The 17,089-nt window shown below is 44.4% G+C and overlaps 1 protein-coding gene across 10 annotated transcripts in view; it reads right to left on the reverse strand.

Moving 5' to 3' along the window:
* Positions 1-17,089, reverse strand: part of LOC110530414 (zinc finger protein 521) — a 189,880-nt gene that overhangs the window by 59,472 nt on the left and 113,319 nt on the right. For 8 of the 10 annotated variants that reach the window (XM_090182424.1, XM_090182422.1, XM_090182420.1 and 5 more), the window contains exon 6: positions 4,249-4,380. In XM_090182424.1, coding sequence (XP_090038550.1) covers positions 4,249-4,380 — 132 coding nt within the window. The remainder of the gene's footprint in view (positions 1-4,248; positions 4,381-17,089) is intronic. The other 2 variants (XM_090182423.1, XM_090182421.1) reach the window with 1 other exon arrangement.

A 17,089-nucleotide genomic window follows, 5' to 3' on the forward strand; every position in this document is an offset into this window, starting at 1 on the left:
GTGCCACAGGGTTCAACTCTTGGGCCAACTCTCTCCTCTGTACATACATCAATGATGTCGCTCTTGCTGCTGGTTTCTGATCCACCTCTACGCAGACAACACCATTCTGTATACTTCTGGCCTTACTTTGGACACTGTGTTAACAATTGCAAACAAACCCGTATCCGGGAGCGTAATCATAGCCTCAAACGCATTAGCGTAACACAACGGACATAAATACCCCTAGAAACTTTTCCTATTCATGAAAATCGCAAATGAAATGAAATAAATATATTCAAACACAAGCTTAGCCTTTTGTTAACAACACTGTCATCTCAGATTTTCAAAATATGCGTTACAGCCAACGCTAGACAAGCATTTGTGTAAGTTTATCATGGCATTATGCTATGCTAGGCTCTGCTGGCAGCAGGCAACATTTTCACAAAAATAAGAAAAGCAACCAAATTAAATCATTTACCTTTGAAGAACTTTGGATGCTTTCACTCAGGAAAGCAGTTAGATAGCAAATGTTCCTTTTTTCCAAAAATATTATTTTTGTGGGCGAAAAAGCTTCCGTTTCTTCACCATGCTTGGCTGAGAAATAGACCGAAAAATGCTACAACTATAACGCCAAACCTTTTTCATAATTAGCTACATAATATCGACAGAAACACGGCAAACGTTGTTTAGGATCCATCCTCAAGTTGTTTTTAACAAATATATTCGGCAATATATCCATCGAGGCAGTTGGTTTCTCATAAGAAGCGATTGGAAAAATGGCTACCTCAGTATTTTACGCAAGGTTTTCTGCGGGAGACACCATGTGACCACATGCCATATATGGTCCCTTACAGTCATTCTTAAAGGGAAATGGCTAGAAAGACGTCACAATGCTGTAGACACCTTGGGGAAAATGTGGAAAACGTAAGCTCATTCGTAGCTCATTCACAGCCATATAAGGAGTCATTGGCATGAGGCGGTTTCAAAAAATGCGGCACTTCCTGGTTGGATTTTAATCTGGGTTTCGCCTGTAACATCAGTTCTGTGGCACTCACAGACAATATCTTTGCAGTTTTGGAAACGTCAAGAGTGTCTTCTTTCCAAAGCTGTCAATCATATGCATAGTCGAGCATCTTTTCGTGACAAAATATCTTGTTTAAAACAGGAACGTTTTTCATCCAAAAATTAAAATAGCGCCCCTTAAATCCAACTGGTTAACAACCCTCCAGACGAGCTTCAATGCCATACAACTCTCCTTCCGTGGCCTCCAACTGCTCTTAAATACAAGTAAAACTAAATGCATGCTTTTCAACCGATCACTGCCTGCACCTGCCCGCCCGTCCAGCAGTTTTGACTTAGAATATGTGGACAACTACAAATACTTAGGTGTCTGGTTAGACTGTAAACTCCCCTTCCAGACTCACATCAAACATCTCCAATCAAAAGTTAAATCTAGAATTGGCTTCCTATTTCGCAACAAAGCATCCTTCACTCATGTTGCCAAACATACCCTCGTAAAACTGACCATCCTACCGATCCTCGACTGCGGCAATGTCATCTACAAAATAGCCTCCAATACCCTACTCAATAAATTGGATGCAGTCTATCACAGTGCCATCTGTTTTGTCACCAAAGCCCCATATACTACCCACCCCTGCGACCTGTACGCTCTCGTTGGCTGGCCCTCACTTCATACTCGTCGCCAAACCCACTGGCTCCAGGTCATCTACAAGACCCTGCTAGGTAAAGTCCCCCCTTATCTCAGCTCGCTGGTCACCATAGCAGCACCCACCCGTAGCACGCGCTCCAGCAGGTATATCTCTCTGGTCACCCCCAAAACCAATTCCTCCTTTGGCCGCCTCTCCTTCCAGTTCTCTGCTGCCAATGACTGGAACAAACTACACAAATCTCTGAAACTGGAAACACTTATCTCACTCACTAGCTTTAAGCACCAGCTGTCAGAGCAGCTCACAGATTACTGCACCTGTACATAGCCCATCTATAATTTAGCCCAAACAACTACCTCTTCCCCTACTGTATTTATTTATTTATTTTGCTCCTTTGCACCCCATTATTTATATTTCTACTTTGCACATTCTTCCACTGCAAATCTACCATTCCAGTGTTTTACTTGCTATATTGTATTTACTTCGCCACCATGGCCTTTTTTTTTGCCTTTACCTCCCTCATTTGCTCACATTGTATATAGACTTATTTTTCTATTGTATTATTGACTGTATGTTTGTGTAACTCTGTGTTGTTGTATGTGTCAAACTGCTTTGCTTTATCTTAGCCAGGTCGCAATTGTAAATGAGAACTTGTTCTCAACTTGCCTACCTGGTTAAATAAAGGTGAAAATAATAAATAAATAAATAAGTGTCATTTAATATTTAGCGATATCTGGACGCTTTCTGTTTACCTGGAATTTCCCTTATTGTAGGCTACTACCAGTATTAGTCTTAACTTTACTACACTACTCACTGTTTAGCACATGACTTCATGTGAATCCTTAAAGAGATGTGTGGGGCTGGCTTAAGAGGGTGTGAACAATGCTAAATGGGTGTAGACAAAGGAGAGCTCTCCAGTAGGTACCACAACATTCAAAGGCCCTTTTCTCAAAGTGTATCAACTTTCAAAGCAGAATTACTTTCCCATTGTTCCTCAACAATTGTGTATGAAACGTGTATGATATATCATTTTGTAGCTCCGAGTCTCTACTTTTATCCAATGTAAAAAATCAAATAAAAAATCAAATGTTACTACATAAGACAGAATCCAGGTGGTGAATAACTCAAATGAATAACTGCAAGTAATTTTGCCCCTCCGCCACAGACATGCCTCTCCGGGTTAACTGGATCATTTGGATACAGACTTGTATCACTGAGTCCATCTTAATGGATATAAATGTTTTCAAGGACAGACTGGGTCTCACAGACAACTGCCCCCAACCCATTTCTCCCTATCCAGAAAATGTCTGAGGAGGCTAGTGTGATCTGAGTCTCAGCCTGTCCCCTCCCTCATTTCTCAACAGTAGCAGGCCTTTCAGTCTCTCCATCCATACTCCCCATGGTCCACCACTTCCATCCATCCCCCCGTCCCCTGCCTCTGTGTGTCTGCTCTACCACCACTGTCCTGAGGGCTCTCTCTCTCTCTGTCTCGCTCACATTCTCATCCTCTCTCTCTCTCTATCTCCCTCTCTGCATCCCTCTCTCTCCTGCGCCTGCCGCCGTGATCGATATGGATGCAGAGGGAGAAGGGGGACCTGTCTGTCAAAGCAGCCTGTAGAAAATGAAGGCTCAGATGAAGAAAGCATGCTCTGTATATTAAACGGCCTGACCCAGGCAGGGGGAGGAGGGGGGGAGAAGGGAAGGAGGGGAAATATCAATAAGCTGCTGCTAAAAGAGAGATAAGGCCAAACAGCAATGAGAGGAGATGGGTATGAGAGGAGGGGTGAATACTGAGAAAAAGTGAGAGAAACAAGCCAAATGAGTGAGCATCTGCTGGACAATGGGACAAGAGAAGAGCTTATGAAGAGGAGAAGAGCGAAAATATAAATATAAAGTAAAATGATGAGACCTGATCAATTCTAAATATTAACTGATGAAAAAACACTGAGATAAAAACGAGTGAAGTGAGTAAACAGCTGAGGATTGGAAAAAAGTGAAAAATAACGAGTATAGCTAAAGAGCTGAGAGAGGGGGAAAAGAAAGAATGAGGAGAAGTTAACGACTTTGCAGATTTCATTATAGAGATAGTTAACCCTGTTGACACTGAAGGAGGGCGTTATCCTCTCCGGAGGAGTCCTGTATGGTCCTTCCACCTCCACGCACGCAGACAGATGAGATCATTACAGCTATCAGCACCACCGACATCCACAATTAGCACTTCACTCTCCCTCCTTCACTCCCTTCATCCCCCCTTCCTCTTTATTCCACTCTAGCACACTCTTTTCCTCCTTATTATTTCCTATTTTCCTTTCTCCCGCCCTCTCCCCCATTCTCTCTCTCCCCTCCTCTACCCTCTATCCCTCTGCTCATGACAGGTCTTGATTTAGAGGCAATTTGAGTAAATATTAAGATGCACGCAACAAACTGCTTTCAGCTTTGGCTGACCTGCCTTTCTGACCTTTTCATACTCATTTAGAAAACCATTTGCCATTTTAGACAAACAATGAGGTTTCTGAAAATTGCTTTGCATTGTAATGCAATTTTGTGGGTGGGGCTCTCTGAGGACACATGTGCAAGCACACACATGCACACAGGCACTCACCTGTGAAGCAGACAGGACACTTGAAGGTGCCGCCCATGCCCTCAAAGCTGTGCTCGATCAGGTGGCATTGTAGTTTGGCTGGCGAGTCGAACGACTGACTGCAGAGCTTACACTCATGGTTCAGGCCCTCTTCTAAGGAGAAAGAGACCACACAACACACAAAACAGCATAGTTAGAAGGGTGAATAATCTGAGTAGAAATTGCAGAGATGGATCCAGAATATACACTATCGTTCAAAAGTTTGGGGTCACTTAGAAATGTCCTATTTTTTGAAAGAAAAACACATTTATTGTCCATTAAAATAACATCAAATTGATCAGAAATACAGTGTAGACATTGTTAATGTTGTAAATGACTATTGTAGCTGGAAACAGCTGTCACGCCCTGACCTTAGTTATCTTTGTTTTCTTTATTATTTTGGTTAGGTCAGGGTATGACGAGGGTGGTTTGTGTAGTTTTTGTATTCTAGGGGTTTTGTATGTCTAGGGGTTGTTATAGTTTGGGTGTTTATATGTTTATGGTTGCCTCGATTGGTTCCCAATCAGAGGCCAAGCTGTTTATCGTTGTCTCTGATTGGGGCCCATATTTAGGTAGCCATATGCCTTGGGTATTTTGTGGGTTATTGTCTATGTGTAGTTGCCTGTCAGCACTTGTTATTGTAGCTTCATGGTCGTTTTGTTATTTTGTTAGTTTGTTAAGTGTTCTTCATTTATTTAAAAGAGGAATGTATTCATCTCACGCTGCGCCTTGGTCTCCTCTATACAACGAACGTGACAGAATCACCCACCAAACAAGGACCAAGCAGTGTGAAAAGGAGGAACAGCGCTTAATGGGGAGATGGAACTGGGAGGAGATATTAGATGGAGCAGGACCCTGGACGCAGCCGGGGGAATATCACCGTCCTAAGGAGGAGATAGAGGCAGCGAAAGCGGAACGGCGAAACTACGAGGAAAAATACAGGAGAATAGAGGAACGGCGATGATATGAATGTACACGGCTAGCACGGAAGCCCGAGGGGCAGCCCCAAGATGGGAAGGCTCGCGAGGAGATTGGCTGAGTCAGGTAGGAGACCTGAGCCAACTCCTCGTGCTTACTGTGGGGAGCTGGTCAGGCGCCGTGTTATGCGGTAGAGCGCACGGTGTCTCCAGTAAGCTATTCTAGCCCGGTGCGCTCTATTCCAGCTCCTCGCATTTGCAGGGCTAGAATGGGCATCCAGCCAGGACGTATTGAGCCAGCTCTATGTTCTGGATCTCCAATGCGTCTCCACGGTCCAGTGTATCCTGTGCCTCCACCCCGCACTCGCCCTGAGGTGCGTGTCACCAGCCCAGTACCACCAGTGCCAACACCACGCACCAGGCTTCCTGTGCGCCTCCAGGGTCCAGTATGCCCTGTTCCTCCTCCCCGCACTCGCCCTGAGGTGCGTGTCCCCAGCCCGGTACCACCAGTGCCGGCACCACGCACCAGACCTATAGTGCGCCTCGGCAGTCCAGTATGCCCTGTTCCTGCTCCTCGCACTCGCCCTGAGGTGCGTGTCCCCAGCCCGGTACCACCAGTGCCGGCACCACGCACCAGGTCTACAATGTGCCTCCAGGGTCCATTATGCCCTGTTCCTGCTCCTCGCACTCGCCCTGAGGTGTGTGTCCCCAGCCTGGTACCACCTGGTGCCACGCACCAGGCCTATAGTGCGCCTCGGCAGTCCAGAGCGTCCGTGTACTTTCTTTTTCTCTCTCTCTTTGAAATCCCCATTTTGGGTAACACGCGCCATAGTGTGTTGGCCCGTTATACTAAGTTCTAATCAATAGCCTATAATGTGTTTTGTCTATATGTGTCTTTTATCATCATTTTAGCTTTTTAGTGAATAAATATTCAACTAAGATTGGTGTGGTACGAACTCATTGGTGAGACCCGGGTCCGCGCAGATTCACGGGCTATACGACGTTCAGAATGAGATTGGTAGACGTAACTGGTTAATTAGTGGCTGTTGTAAAATCGATATTCTGATATTCTTTGAGTTAATTTGGGAAATAGAAACTCAATAAAAACTAGTTTTCCCATGGTGCCCCAGGTTAATGAGTTAATAATTGCTTGATTCAGATAATCACGCAATTAGAAACTTTTAATCATTCGATGAACAACAGTCGTCACATTAACTAATACAATGTCACGACAGGGTTGTTATATTCTAGGTGTTTATGTCTATGGTTGCCTAGATTGGTTCCCAATTAGAGGCAGCTGTTTATCGTTTAGGTGCCATATTCCTTGGGTATTTTGTGGGTTATTGTCTATGTGTAGTTGACTGTCAGCACTTGTTATTGTAGCTTCACGTTCGTTTTGTTATTTTGTTAGTTTGTTAAGTGTTCGTTTAATTAAAAGAAGAATGTATTCTCATCACACTGCGCCTTGGTCTCCTCCATATGACGACCGCGACAACGGCTGATTCTTTTATGGAATATCTACACAGGCGTAAAGAGGCCCAATATCAGCAACCATCACTCCTGTGTTCCAATGGCACGTTGTGTTAGCTAATCCAAGTTATGGAATAGCCTTAATTTATCAGAACAAGAATAGATTGACGAGTTTCAGAAGAAAGGTCTTTGTTTCTGGCCATTTTGAGCCTGTAATCGAACCTACAAATTCTTATGCTCCAGATACTCAACTAGTCTAAAGAAGGCCAGTTTCATTTCTTCTTTAATCAGAACAACAGTTTTCAGCTGTGCTAACATAATTGCAAAAGGGTTTTCTAATGTTCAATGAGATTTTTTTAAAATTATAAACTTAGATTAGCTAACACAACGTGCCATTGGAACACAGGAGTGATGGTTGCTGATAATGGGTCTCTGTACGCCTATGTAGATATTCCATAAAAAATCTGCCATTTCCAGCTACAATAGTAATTTACAACATTAACAATGTCTACACTGTATTTCTGATCAATTTGATGTTATTTTAATGGACAAAAAATGTGCTTTTCTTTCAAAAACAAGGACATTTCTAAGTGACCCCAAACTTTTGAATGGTAGTATATATTATTTATTTTCTCCTCCTTCCCCATTTAATTGAGCTCCAACACATTTGTGTCAAAGGCTCCTGCCTATAACTTTCGTGGCTCATACCAACAGTAATATAATGTGTGATCTAGACCCATCAGGCATAAATTGGATGGCCAGTGTGGGGCCTAATTGCACAGGCGAGGTCTTGCACTTTGAACATGGCAAGCATCGCTCTTTTTGATTGGCTAACACGCAAATTAATTTCTGTGGGCGACTTGGTGTGGGCAAATGGGCTGTAGGGTGCAGTGCTACTGTAGCTTGATAAAGGGAAAGATGTAATGCATAAAAAACATCTAGGCTAATTTACAGATTCAAGTGGAAAATGTAAGAATAGCCAAGCGGGGGAACATATTCATTTTATAATCAACATTTAATAATAAACAATATGAGCAAGTGAGAATATTATAGATTTCAACATCTCAACGTTTACACACTTCCCTTTATTATCACCATGGCATTTTAACCGCTCTCTTTAACACCACTGTTGAATTTAATCTCATGGTTTTCAACCAAGATGAATACCCATGTTTTCATGTTATTACTAATACATGAGTTATAATTAATACCTGAAATGAGATATTGCTCAAGGCAATGGCCAAAACAACTGTGAGTCTGCATCCATTCCCCTGTCACATTAGAATGTATGACACGTCTCTCCCTGACATTAGATTACCTCGGACCGATATTTCAGACCTTGATAGCTGAAATAAATGGCATTGGTTCAGACACTGAACCTTCCCTACTGCTCATTTGCTGCACAACGATCCGCTGACTCAGCATTCAGCAGAACCGAACTGCCCATCTCCTGAACTACACGCCAATAAAAACCCAGTGCACTCTGCTATCCATGCAGTTTGGCCTGTACTCTGTCAAAATCCCCTTGTCCCGTGAAGCATGGGTCCAGGCATGGGGCCAGCGAGAGGGGGGTGAAGGGGGATGGAAGGAGGGTCCCTGAGTGCCTATCCAGGGCCAGGGCCCATCCTTCAGTCTCTACAGCCCAATGCCCACAACATGGGCCCAGGGTACCAGACGCAGAAACACACAATCCACCTAACCAGCTGTGGCCATCTAAAGCCCTGGAGGATCAGAGTGGGGGGTTACCGGATGGGCCTTGGGCAAATCTGGCAACGCAACTCACAGATCTGGCAAAGCAAATCACCTTAACAACAATGGCCTGAGATGAACGGGACAGATTCGTCCCAGATCCACCTAGATGCCAGTGTTTTAAAACCCCCGCCCACACACTGCCAGTGACTTTCCCATTTGTACTTTTATGGTCAATTGTTGTTCCGCTGCTCAAAGCACACATTAAACAACATGGGCTGGATCGCTCCACTAACAACATTTGGCAACGTTATAAAAAACGGGTAATTTCTGAAACCTGCAGCCGATTACAACAAGCTTTGCAAAATAATGTTAATAAAGCATTTTAATACCAAGTTAAATGTTATTGGTTTAATTCTTTACAAGGGAAGTGTAGTCACTTAATGAGATGTGCTACAGTATAGTACAGTAACTGTACAGTATAGTAATAAAACAATTAGAGGTATCTGTACCTGTTTTGGTGACTAGCTACCTACAGTATAATGGAGAGTATCCACTGTATATCATGTAATACGATATAAAGTGACAATACAACCCAGCGACCTGGGCTGTTCTAGGAGGGCAATGGGAAACGTGTTACACAGCATAGTGAGTCTATTAATTTATTATATACAGAGCATGTTTATGCTCTATTTCACCATATGGCCAGCCCTCTTCTCCTTATAACCCTGTCAAGGAGAATCCTCTACTACGACCACAAAACAAACATTTAAAGCTGGTCGTGTCTGAATGAGCTCACATGACAAGCTATTGTCTTACTGTGTGTGTCTGGCTTAGTGGCTTAGGTATGGATGGAAAGATTTAAAAAACTATTTTATCACAGAAACCAGAGGAGTTGATTGTGTCGCCTGTAATTGTGCATTCCCCTTTGAAAGATGAGACATGGTGTGTGTGCACGTGTGTGCGTGCATATGTGTGTGCATAATTTGTGCATGTGTGTAAGAGAGCGACAGAGTTCTTTGATCCCCATTCAACCTGGCCGTCTGTGTGTGTGTGTGTGTGTGTGTGTGTGTGTGTGTGTGTTCAGAGCACTCCATGCCTTTGCCCATATGTGCAGCCCTTGTTTGACCCTGGAGCACACTCCTGTTCCTTCAGAGACCTGACCTGCTTCATTATGCAGAATACTCTGCACCTGCCCAACCGTCTGACCTTGGGTGCATGCGTGTGTGTATTTGTGTGTGAGAGGGAGAGAGGTTTGCATATGTCTGTGGATCTAAGATACGTGATTGTTTGATACTGCATGTGTGTGCATGAAGAGTGTGTGTAAGACAATACAGTGCAAGTGGGATGACTCAGTGTGTGAGTGCACGAGTCTGTTCGGCACTGCTCGCCCCTGTAATGTAACTGTGTATAGGGGGACGGGTTTGTTTGCGGCAGGGGAGCAGGGGTTGGATCACACTGGCAGCCTGTTCCTTAGTGAGAGTCAAGGGAGGAAGTCAGCCCTATAGCTCCCTCATCGGGGTGAGGTCACTTCCTGTCGTTCCCCCAGCCTCCCCCAGGGCTGTCCAATCAGGACAGAGCATTCAGGAGCCCCCACCCTGGCCCGCTCTGCACTGATTGGAGCAGACTCTGGATATAGTTACAGAGCCACTGGGGACTGGAAGCTCTCTCTCTCTATATATATATTTCTCTCTCACCCCCCTCACCCTCCCTTCTCCCTCCACTCTCGTGAGTGTTCTGCCTCCACTGCCACCACCCTGTCCCCCTGCACTCATAAGCGAAATCTTTTAGATGAGAGCTTTTCTGTTCCTGCTCCCTCTAAGCGTCCCTGACACCAGCAAAGTAAGTCCATCTGCATATCCACAGGGCATGGTGGCACATCCAAGGTTCATGGTTTATGTATTTCACAGCTCCTGAAAAACACAAACATCTAATATCTTTCCCATGTGTAAGGAGAGAGGGAGACGGAGTAGGAAAACTATTTTAAAAAAGGACAGCCTTTATTATTTCTTCTTGTGTTTATTCTTCAGCAACCAGGCTGAAGTTAATGTTCTGTTGAAGGTTGTTTGGGACACTGGGGTTTGTTTTCCTTTTGGTTTCGTCTGGATGTTCAAGTACAGCTTTGTATACACTGAGAGTACAAAACGTTAATAACATCTTCCTAATATTGAATTGCCCTCAGAAGAGCCTCAATTAATCAGGGCATGGGCTCTACAAGGTGTCAAAAGCGTTCCACAGGGATGCTGGCCCAATGTTGACTCCAATGCTTCCCATTGTTGTGTCAAGTTGGCTGGATGTCCTTTGGGTGGTGGACCATTCTTGATATACACAGGAAACTGTTGAGCATGAAAACCCCAGAAGCGTTGCAGTTCTTCACACAAACCGGTGAACCTGGCACCTACTACCATACCCCGTTCGAAGGCACTTAAATATTTTGTCTTGCACATTCATCCTCTGAATGACACACATACACAATCCATGTCTCAATTGTCTCAAGGCTTAAAATTCCTTATTTTTTCTGTCTCCTCCCCTTCACTGACTGAAGTGGATATAACAAGTGATATCAAGAAGGGATTATATCTTTCACTGGTCAGTCTATGTCATGGAAACAGCAGGTGCTCCTAATGTTTTGTAAACTCAGTATATAGTAGAGTATGTGTGTAGAGTAGGTTTGAGTAAGAGTGTGAATCTGTGTGTGTGTGCAGTACAGTATGTGTGAGGATTTAGTGTGGATATAGTGCGCACTAGTGAATACAGTTGCTGACAAATTTCTCACAAATTTGACCAAAATTAAGTATGTTGCTCTACAGGGCTTAATTAAAATATGTATCCTAGCCAAGTCCCCTCCTCATCCCCTACCCCTTACATACTATCCTATATAAACAATTCTGCTTCAGAGCAGGTCCAGTTGAAAGGGGAATTCAGGATCACTTCATAGTAATCTGATAGTAAGATTTACACTTCTCTCTGTCTCACTGTGAATCTTACTCACAAGCTCCCTCTTAAAGGAACCAAGTCTGCTCACTTCTCAAAATCAGGCAACAACCTCTAACAAAGTTGTGGAGACAAAACAAAAGATGTCAACCAAAGACAACAGTAGTCATAGAAAACAGTAGTCATAGAAAAGGAATTGGAAACACGGTAGACTAAACAAACTACAATCGGGGTCAAGTCAAGGTTGAGGTCACACTCAGACTGCAGTCTCTCAACAAGGTATTATTTGTGCTCAATCAGGTCTAAAGATGATAGGCTTCAGACTGCAATATGGTGTACTATAGGTCACAGAAAACACACCAAGAAACATCTGAGGAAATTGCCTGGCATTAAAACCCAGAGTAGTCCACAGCTGTTTCTGAAAGACTCAGTTACATATCCTGCATTCAAACATCTTTCAACTTACACACTCTCTGAAATGCTACTTGTGACTGCAATACTTTTTTAAATTGTGAGAAGGCGAGAGAAGGATATAATTTGTTTTTTTAGAGGACATACTAGTATATAGAGTAAAGCTATGGTGTTGTGTGTATGGTGGCAGAGTTCAGTAGACAGCTCTGAGGCTGTAAACAGTAGGTGGGTTTACTTGGCTCTACATCTCCATGGGAACTATCCATTAACAGATAATGGGGGAAAATCTGAGTGATTAAGGCCCAGGGAATTATGGGTGAATACAAATACATCTCCGTGTGGTGGAGTGAGTGTGTATGTGTGTTCTCTGGAGATATAGAACCACTTCTCATGTGGAACTCGGTTCATTTTAGAGATACTAGAAGGCCCATTAGTGTGTTGAGAAGAGAAAGGGGGCGGGATATGGATGTAGCTGGTAGATGGGAGCTACTGTAGCTAGCGCACGGGGACCAGGCTCCCCCTGGACCAAGGCTGATTGGCTCCCCGTGAACCTAGGCTGATTGGAGAACTGGCACCTGGAGGGGAATATACCTAATATTTATTTCCTGCCTTCTCAGTTTAAAGAGGAGGACATGCCATTATGAACAACATTATAGAATAAAACCCTATTTAAACGTCCTGAACATCACCCTCATTACTATACAGGTATGATGATAATGATGCCCTAGTATGGTCAAATGCTAGCTAATAACCTCATTAAGACTGATAAAACTACCTGTATATCAGCTATAAACAATAAGAATACAGGAGAGATGTGTAGCAGAGAAGTGTACTCATGTCAAAACAGAGAGAAGACATTAATTGAAGTGAGAGTATAAGGGAATCGGGGCAATCACAAGGAGAGAACAGGAAGTGGAAACCAATGTGCCACAGACAGACAGAAAGAAAAACCCCAATGTCAGGGTCCCATGCTTGTGCCATGTCTGTGTGACTTTTATTTCAAACCTCCAGAGTGAACTGAACTAAGGGGTGAGGTTGTCGGGTGACAGTGGTGGCGACGACCTTACAAGCGAGTTGCCGCTGGCATCTGGGGGTGGGCGGGATATAGTTCTACGTCCCCAAATGGGAATAGGGTGTGATTTGGGATGCAGCCTAAGTCTCTGGGAGATTGTCAGGCCTGATGCATGGCTGAACTTGAACCTGGACGCACAGTGGTGCACAGTGCACAGCGCAGGGTGTAAGTGCTAATCAGAGCACAGCTAGTCTTATGCTAGCCACTTTCTCGCTCTCTTTCTCTCTCTACACCGCCGGCATTATCCGTCTCACACCATCCCCTAGCGGCCAGGTTGGCTAGGTCACAGGCACCTTCTAACTGCCAAACTGGTATTGAGATAAACAAGTGTAAGGCCTGAAGACAGTATAAAAGGCGTAGCCAACTAGAACACCTTGAAGAGGACAGCACACTGTAATATCTGGGTTATCTGTGAGCTATAAGGTGTCTGTTCTATATCATAGCCTCTTTATGGGTTATGCATAGTAGACAGTAGACCTATACAATGCATAAAAAGTGTTGCTAAATAGTCACTAAAAGACAAACTTAACAATCAACATGGTAAAATACATACAGTATGAGCTAATAGTCACTGTCTGCCATCAAGATGGCTAATATCAGGTAAGTAATAAGAACATCAAAACATTGGGCATGTGGCATTTTTTTCTCTAGCTAATCAGTACTCAGCTGAAGTTAAGGATGCTGCTGTATGGAAGTGTGTGCTACACTCAAACAGTGAAACCAGAGAAGAGCTGGTGTTTACACATGACTTAGGTAGTATATGATCCTCTGACTGTCTGCCAGTTTTTTGCTTAATAGCTACAGTTAAAGCAAGAAGACACACTGGTTATAACTCAAATTAATAGTTGGTAGGTCTTTGGGGCTGCAGTTCACCAACATGCACACACAAAACCCCCACCATAGCAAAGGGGAGAGCAGAGCAGAAGACTTGTTAACGAATTATGTGTAGGCACTGCAGCTTGAGGCCAGGTATGGAGGTCCATGGGGGCCAAACAGTGCAGGTTAGCTGCTGAGATGGATGGTATTGGAGCATTAGACCCCCTGCAGCCATACAAACACAATTCTGCAGTCAACTGCTCTCATTTACTTCATCCATGCCCCATTCTAAACTAATGGGGCCTTTTCTTGTTGGGAGAAAATAAAGGTCAAATGACTATAGTCCTGCTATTTCACAGCACAAGAAGGCTCTGACTGGCACCCAATGCAACCCGCTGCCGAAAGAAAGAGAGAAAAAGACAGAAGTGAATCAGACAAAATAGCTAACAGGCAAAGAAGCACAAGTAAGGGAGGTAGAGCAGGGACAACTCTAACAATAATCTGTCTTTCTGCCCATGAAAAGAGTAAGTGGCCTAAATGTAAAAAGTTAATTATGACACACTTGCAAGGGCCTTTCTTCGCTATTCACATGGTGGCAGCTGCGTTGTGCAGGCTGAGGATCGCATGGCTCTATGGTGTCCGTCCGCAGCCCATCCACACAAAGAAGCAGGAGGGAGGATAGATGGCTGGAGAGCGGGGAGAGATGGAGAAAGGTCCCTTGGCTGGTCTCGCGGCATGGAGCACTGTACAATTAGCCAGCCCCTGCGTTCTGCTAGCTTATAATTATCAGCGCTCTCTTTAATTGACTCCCTTAGCCTGGTGCAGAGGGACCCCACCACCACCTCCTCCCTTCAATACAACCCCCCCACCCCACACCCCTCCGCTCAGCGCAGACCACGGAGCATCGAGCACCACGCCGGGCTCTCCAAAGTCATTTATAAAAGCGCTCATATTTTCAACACAAAAAAGAGAGGGGAACATTTGGTGAGAGAGAATTCATCATCAGGTATCTAGAGGTTTTCCTTAATAGAAAAGCCGAGTCCCACTGAGCGCGCTCCTTGTAGCGGCCAGCCACGCATGCTCAGGACCAGCAAGCCACCGTTCGCAGCGGGTCAGCTAGACATTAGCATAATTTTATATAACACAGCCACGCTGGAAATTTAATACATCTCAGCAAATATGAGACAGGCATTTTGCATAATGTTTTTAATTATTTTCTGTGAGCGACATACCTACCTGTCTATACACTCTTAGAAAAAAAGGTGCTATCTCGAACCTTAAAGGGTTCTTTGGCTGTCCTCATAGGAGAACCCTTTCAAGAACCCTTTTTGATTGTCGGTAGAACCCTTTTGGGTTCAATGTAGAACCCTCTCCAGAAAAGGTTCAACTTGGAACCCAAAAGGGTTCTCTTATGGGGACAGCCCCCTTTTGGAAACCTTTTTTTCTAAGAGTGTAGTCTAGTTTATTCTCTAGTCTCTCCTTGTCCCTCCTCTCCACGTCGCTCTACTGTCCTGTTTTTCTCTCTCTCTCTCTCCCCCGTTCTCGCCCCATGGTGCTGATCTCACTAGGAGAAGAGAAGTTCATTACCGCAGCTAAATCAGAATTAGTCCCTTCATTTTGACAGGGCGAACTTCATTAGAAAGGCCCTTCCTTAATCCAGCCGGGAAGACTGATGAATCTACATGGGGCCCATAATTTGCTTCAGACAGCATATTCAGCTACTTCCTACTCAGAGGAGGCTGGTGGAAGGAGCTATAGGAGGACAGACTCGTTGTAATAGCTCTAATGGAATCAATTGAATGGTACCAAACACATCAAACAAATGGAAACAAGGTGTTTGACTCCGTTCCATTGATTCCATTTCAGCCATTACAATGAGCCTGTTAACATATAGCTTCTCTCACCAGCCTCCTGTTTCCTCCTCCTTTCCTTTTCCCTCTGCCCTCTTCTATCTTGCCTTATGCATTTACACTTACATTTTTATTAGATAAAGAACAAGAAACTGAGAGAGGAACTTAAGTTAGGAAAACACCTGCATATAATGAAGTAATGGGAGCAGAGAGGGTGTAAAGAGAGAGGGAGTTATTCTGTTTGAAACGTCCCGTCTCCCCAACAGACCTTGGAGCCTCTGGGGCTGAAGGACTACAGTATGGCTGGGTTGGTTGGCGGACACTCAAATACAGAACAGACAGTGGACTCAGTCGGTTAGTTCAAATATGAACTAATAGTCTACAAGGCCACATACACATGAGAGAGATATAGAGAAGCAAAATTGATATCCACTATGTCTGTGTTTTTGGGTGAAAGTGGAATCCTGCCAAATTTTGTCCCAAAACCCCAACAATATCATACAGTTTTATAAGCCTGTGTTGCGTTCGACACACCCCATCCACCACTGCAGTTCACCAGAATCAACACAACGCCCCAAAATCCAGAGACGTGTCCCCGACTGGCATCCACTGTGTCATCACTGTGCCTGTTGACTGGTGTCAAGCAGAGGTGGCACTTGGAATTGCAGTTACTCTCGCTATGCCCCCACCCCTCCACCCCCCACCTGCCAGGCCTCCCTCCCCAAGCTGGCCCCTGGAGAGCTCGAGAGCTCTGAGCTGGGGCACCCCCCTTTGCCACCCCTTGTCTAATATAGTGTGCATGCACACACAGTCTCTCGGAGTGGCAATAACACATGCACGCACACACACACACACACATACTCATGCACCCACACACATTTACCCATCACAGACACACATACACAAGTGCGACAAGCCATTGAAGGAAAGCACTTCACACATAATTTATATTCTCACTCATCTACATTAAAATTGAATATATGATAAACAAACAGATACCAGGAATTGAGTCAATATATGTCAAAATTCAAATGTGCATCATCTGGGACACGGCTCAGCTTGTGTGCCTCTGGTCTCCTCTAGCCACTGACTGCACCTGACTTCTGTTGCCATAGTTTCCATTATCTGAACCCATCGAAATGAAAGGACAGAAAAGGACACAAGAAGATGACTTACTAATCCAATAAATAAAAGGGTGCCTACTAGATGTCATAACCCCAAGAATAGCACCGTTGCACCATAGCATTGTTCCATATGAAGAGACTCCATATATTAATAAACATGATTAAACCAGATCCGGCCTGTTTTTTTCCATCCAGTCCGGCATCAGAGTAGGATTTCCCAGAGGCCTACTAGTCTATCTGTCCAAGTCTTCCATCCCTCCATCCCCATACCATCTTTCTGTCTATTTTTCCTCCTCCTCAGTCGATTCTCTGAAGCATACGTGGAGCTGTAAACGATTGAGTCCGCTCTCAAATCACACAGACGTCCTGAAATAGTTGACAGGACCCGGAGGGGCTAAAGATCACTGCAGAGGAAGCCACAGAGGCCTTCCTGTCAGAACAGACTCAGGGCTTTTTCAGGGCCAGGGGTGATGGGGTGAGGGGAGTGATGGGGTGAGGGGGGTGAGCGAAGCCAGGGGGGGAAAGCCAGAGAGCCTCAGA

The sequence above is a fragment of the Oncorhynchus mykiss genome, chromosome 8 (assembly GCF_057628025.1).
Source record: "Oncorhynchus mykiss isolate SJ-2025 chromosome 8, ASM5762802v1, whole genome shotgun sequence".
NCBI classification, from domain to species: Eukaryota; Metazoa; Chordata; class Actinopteri; order Salmoniformes; family Salmonidae; genus Oncorhynchus; species Oncorhynchus mykiss.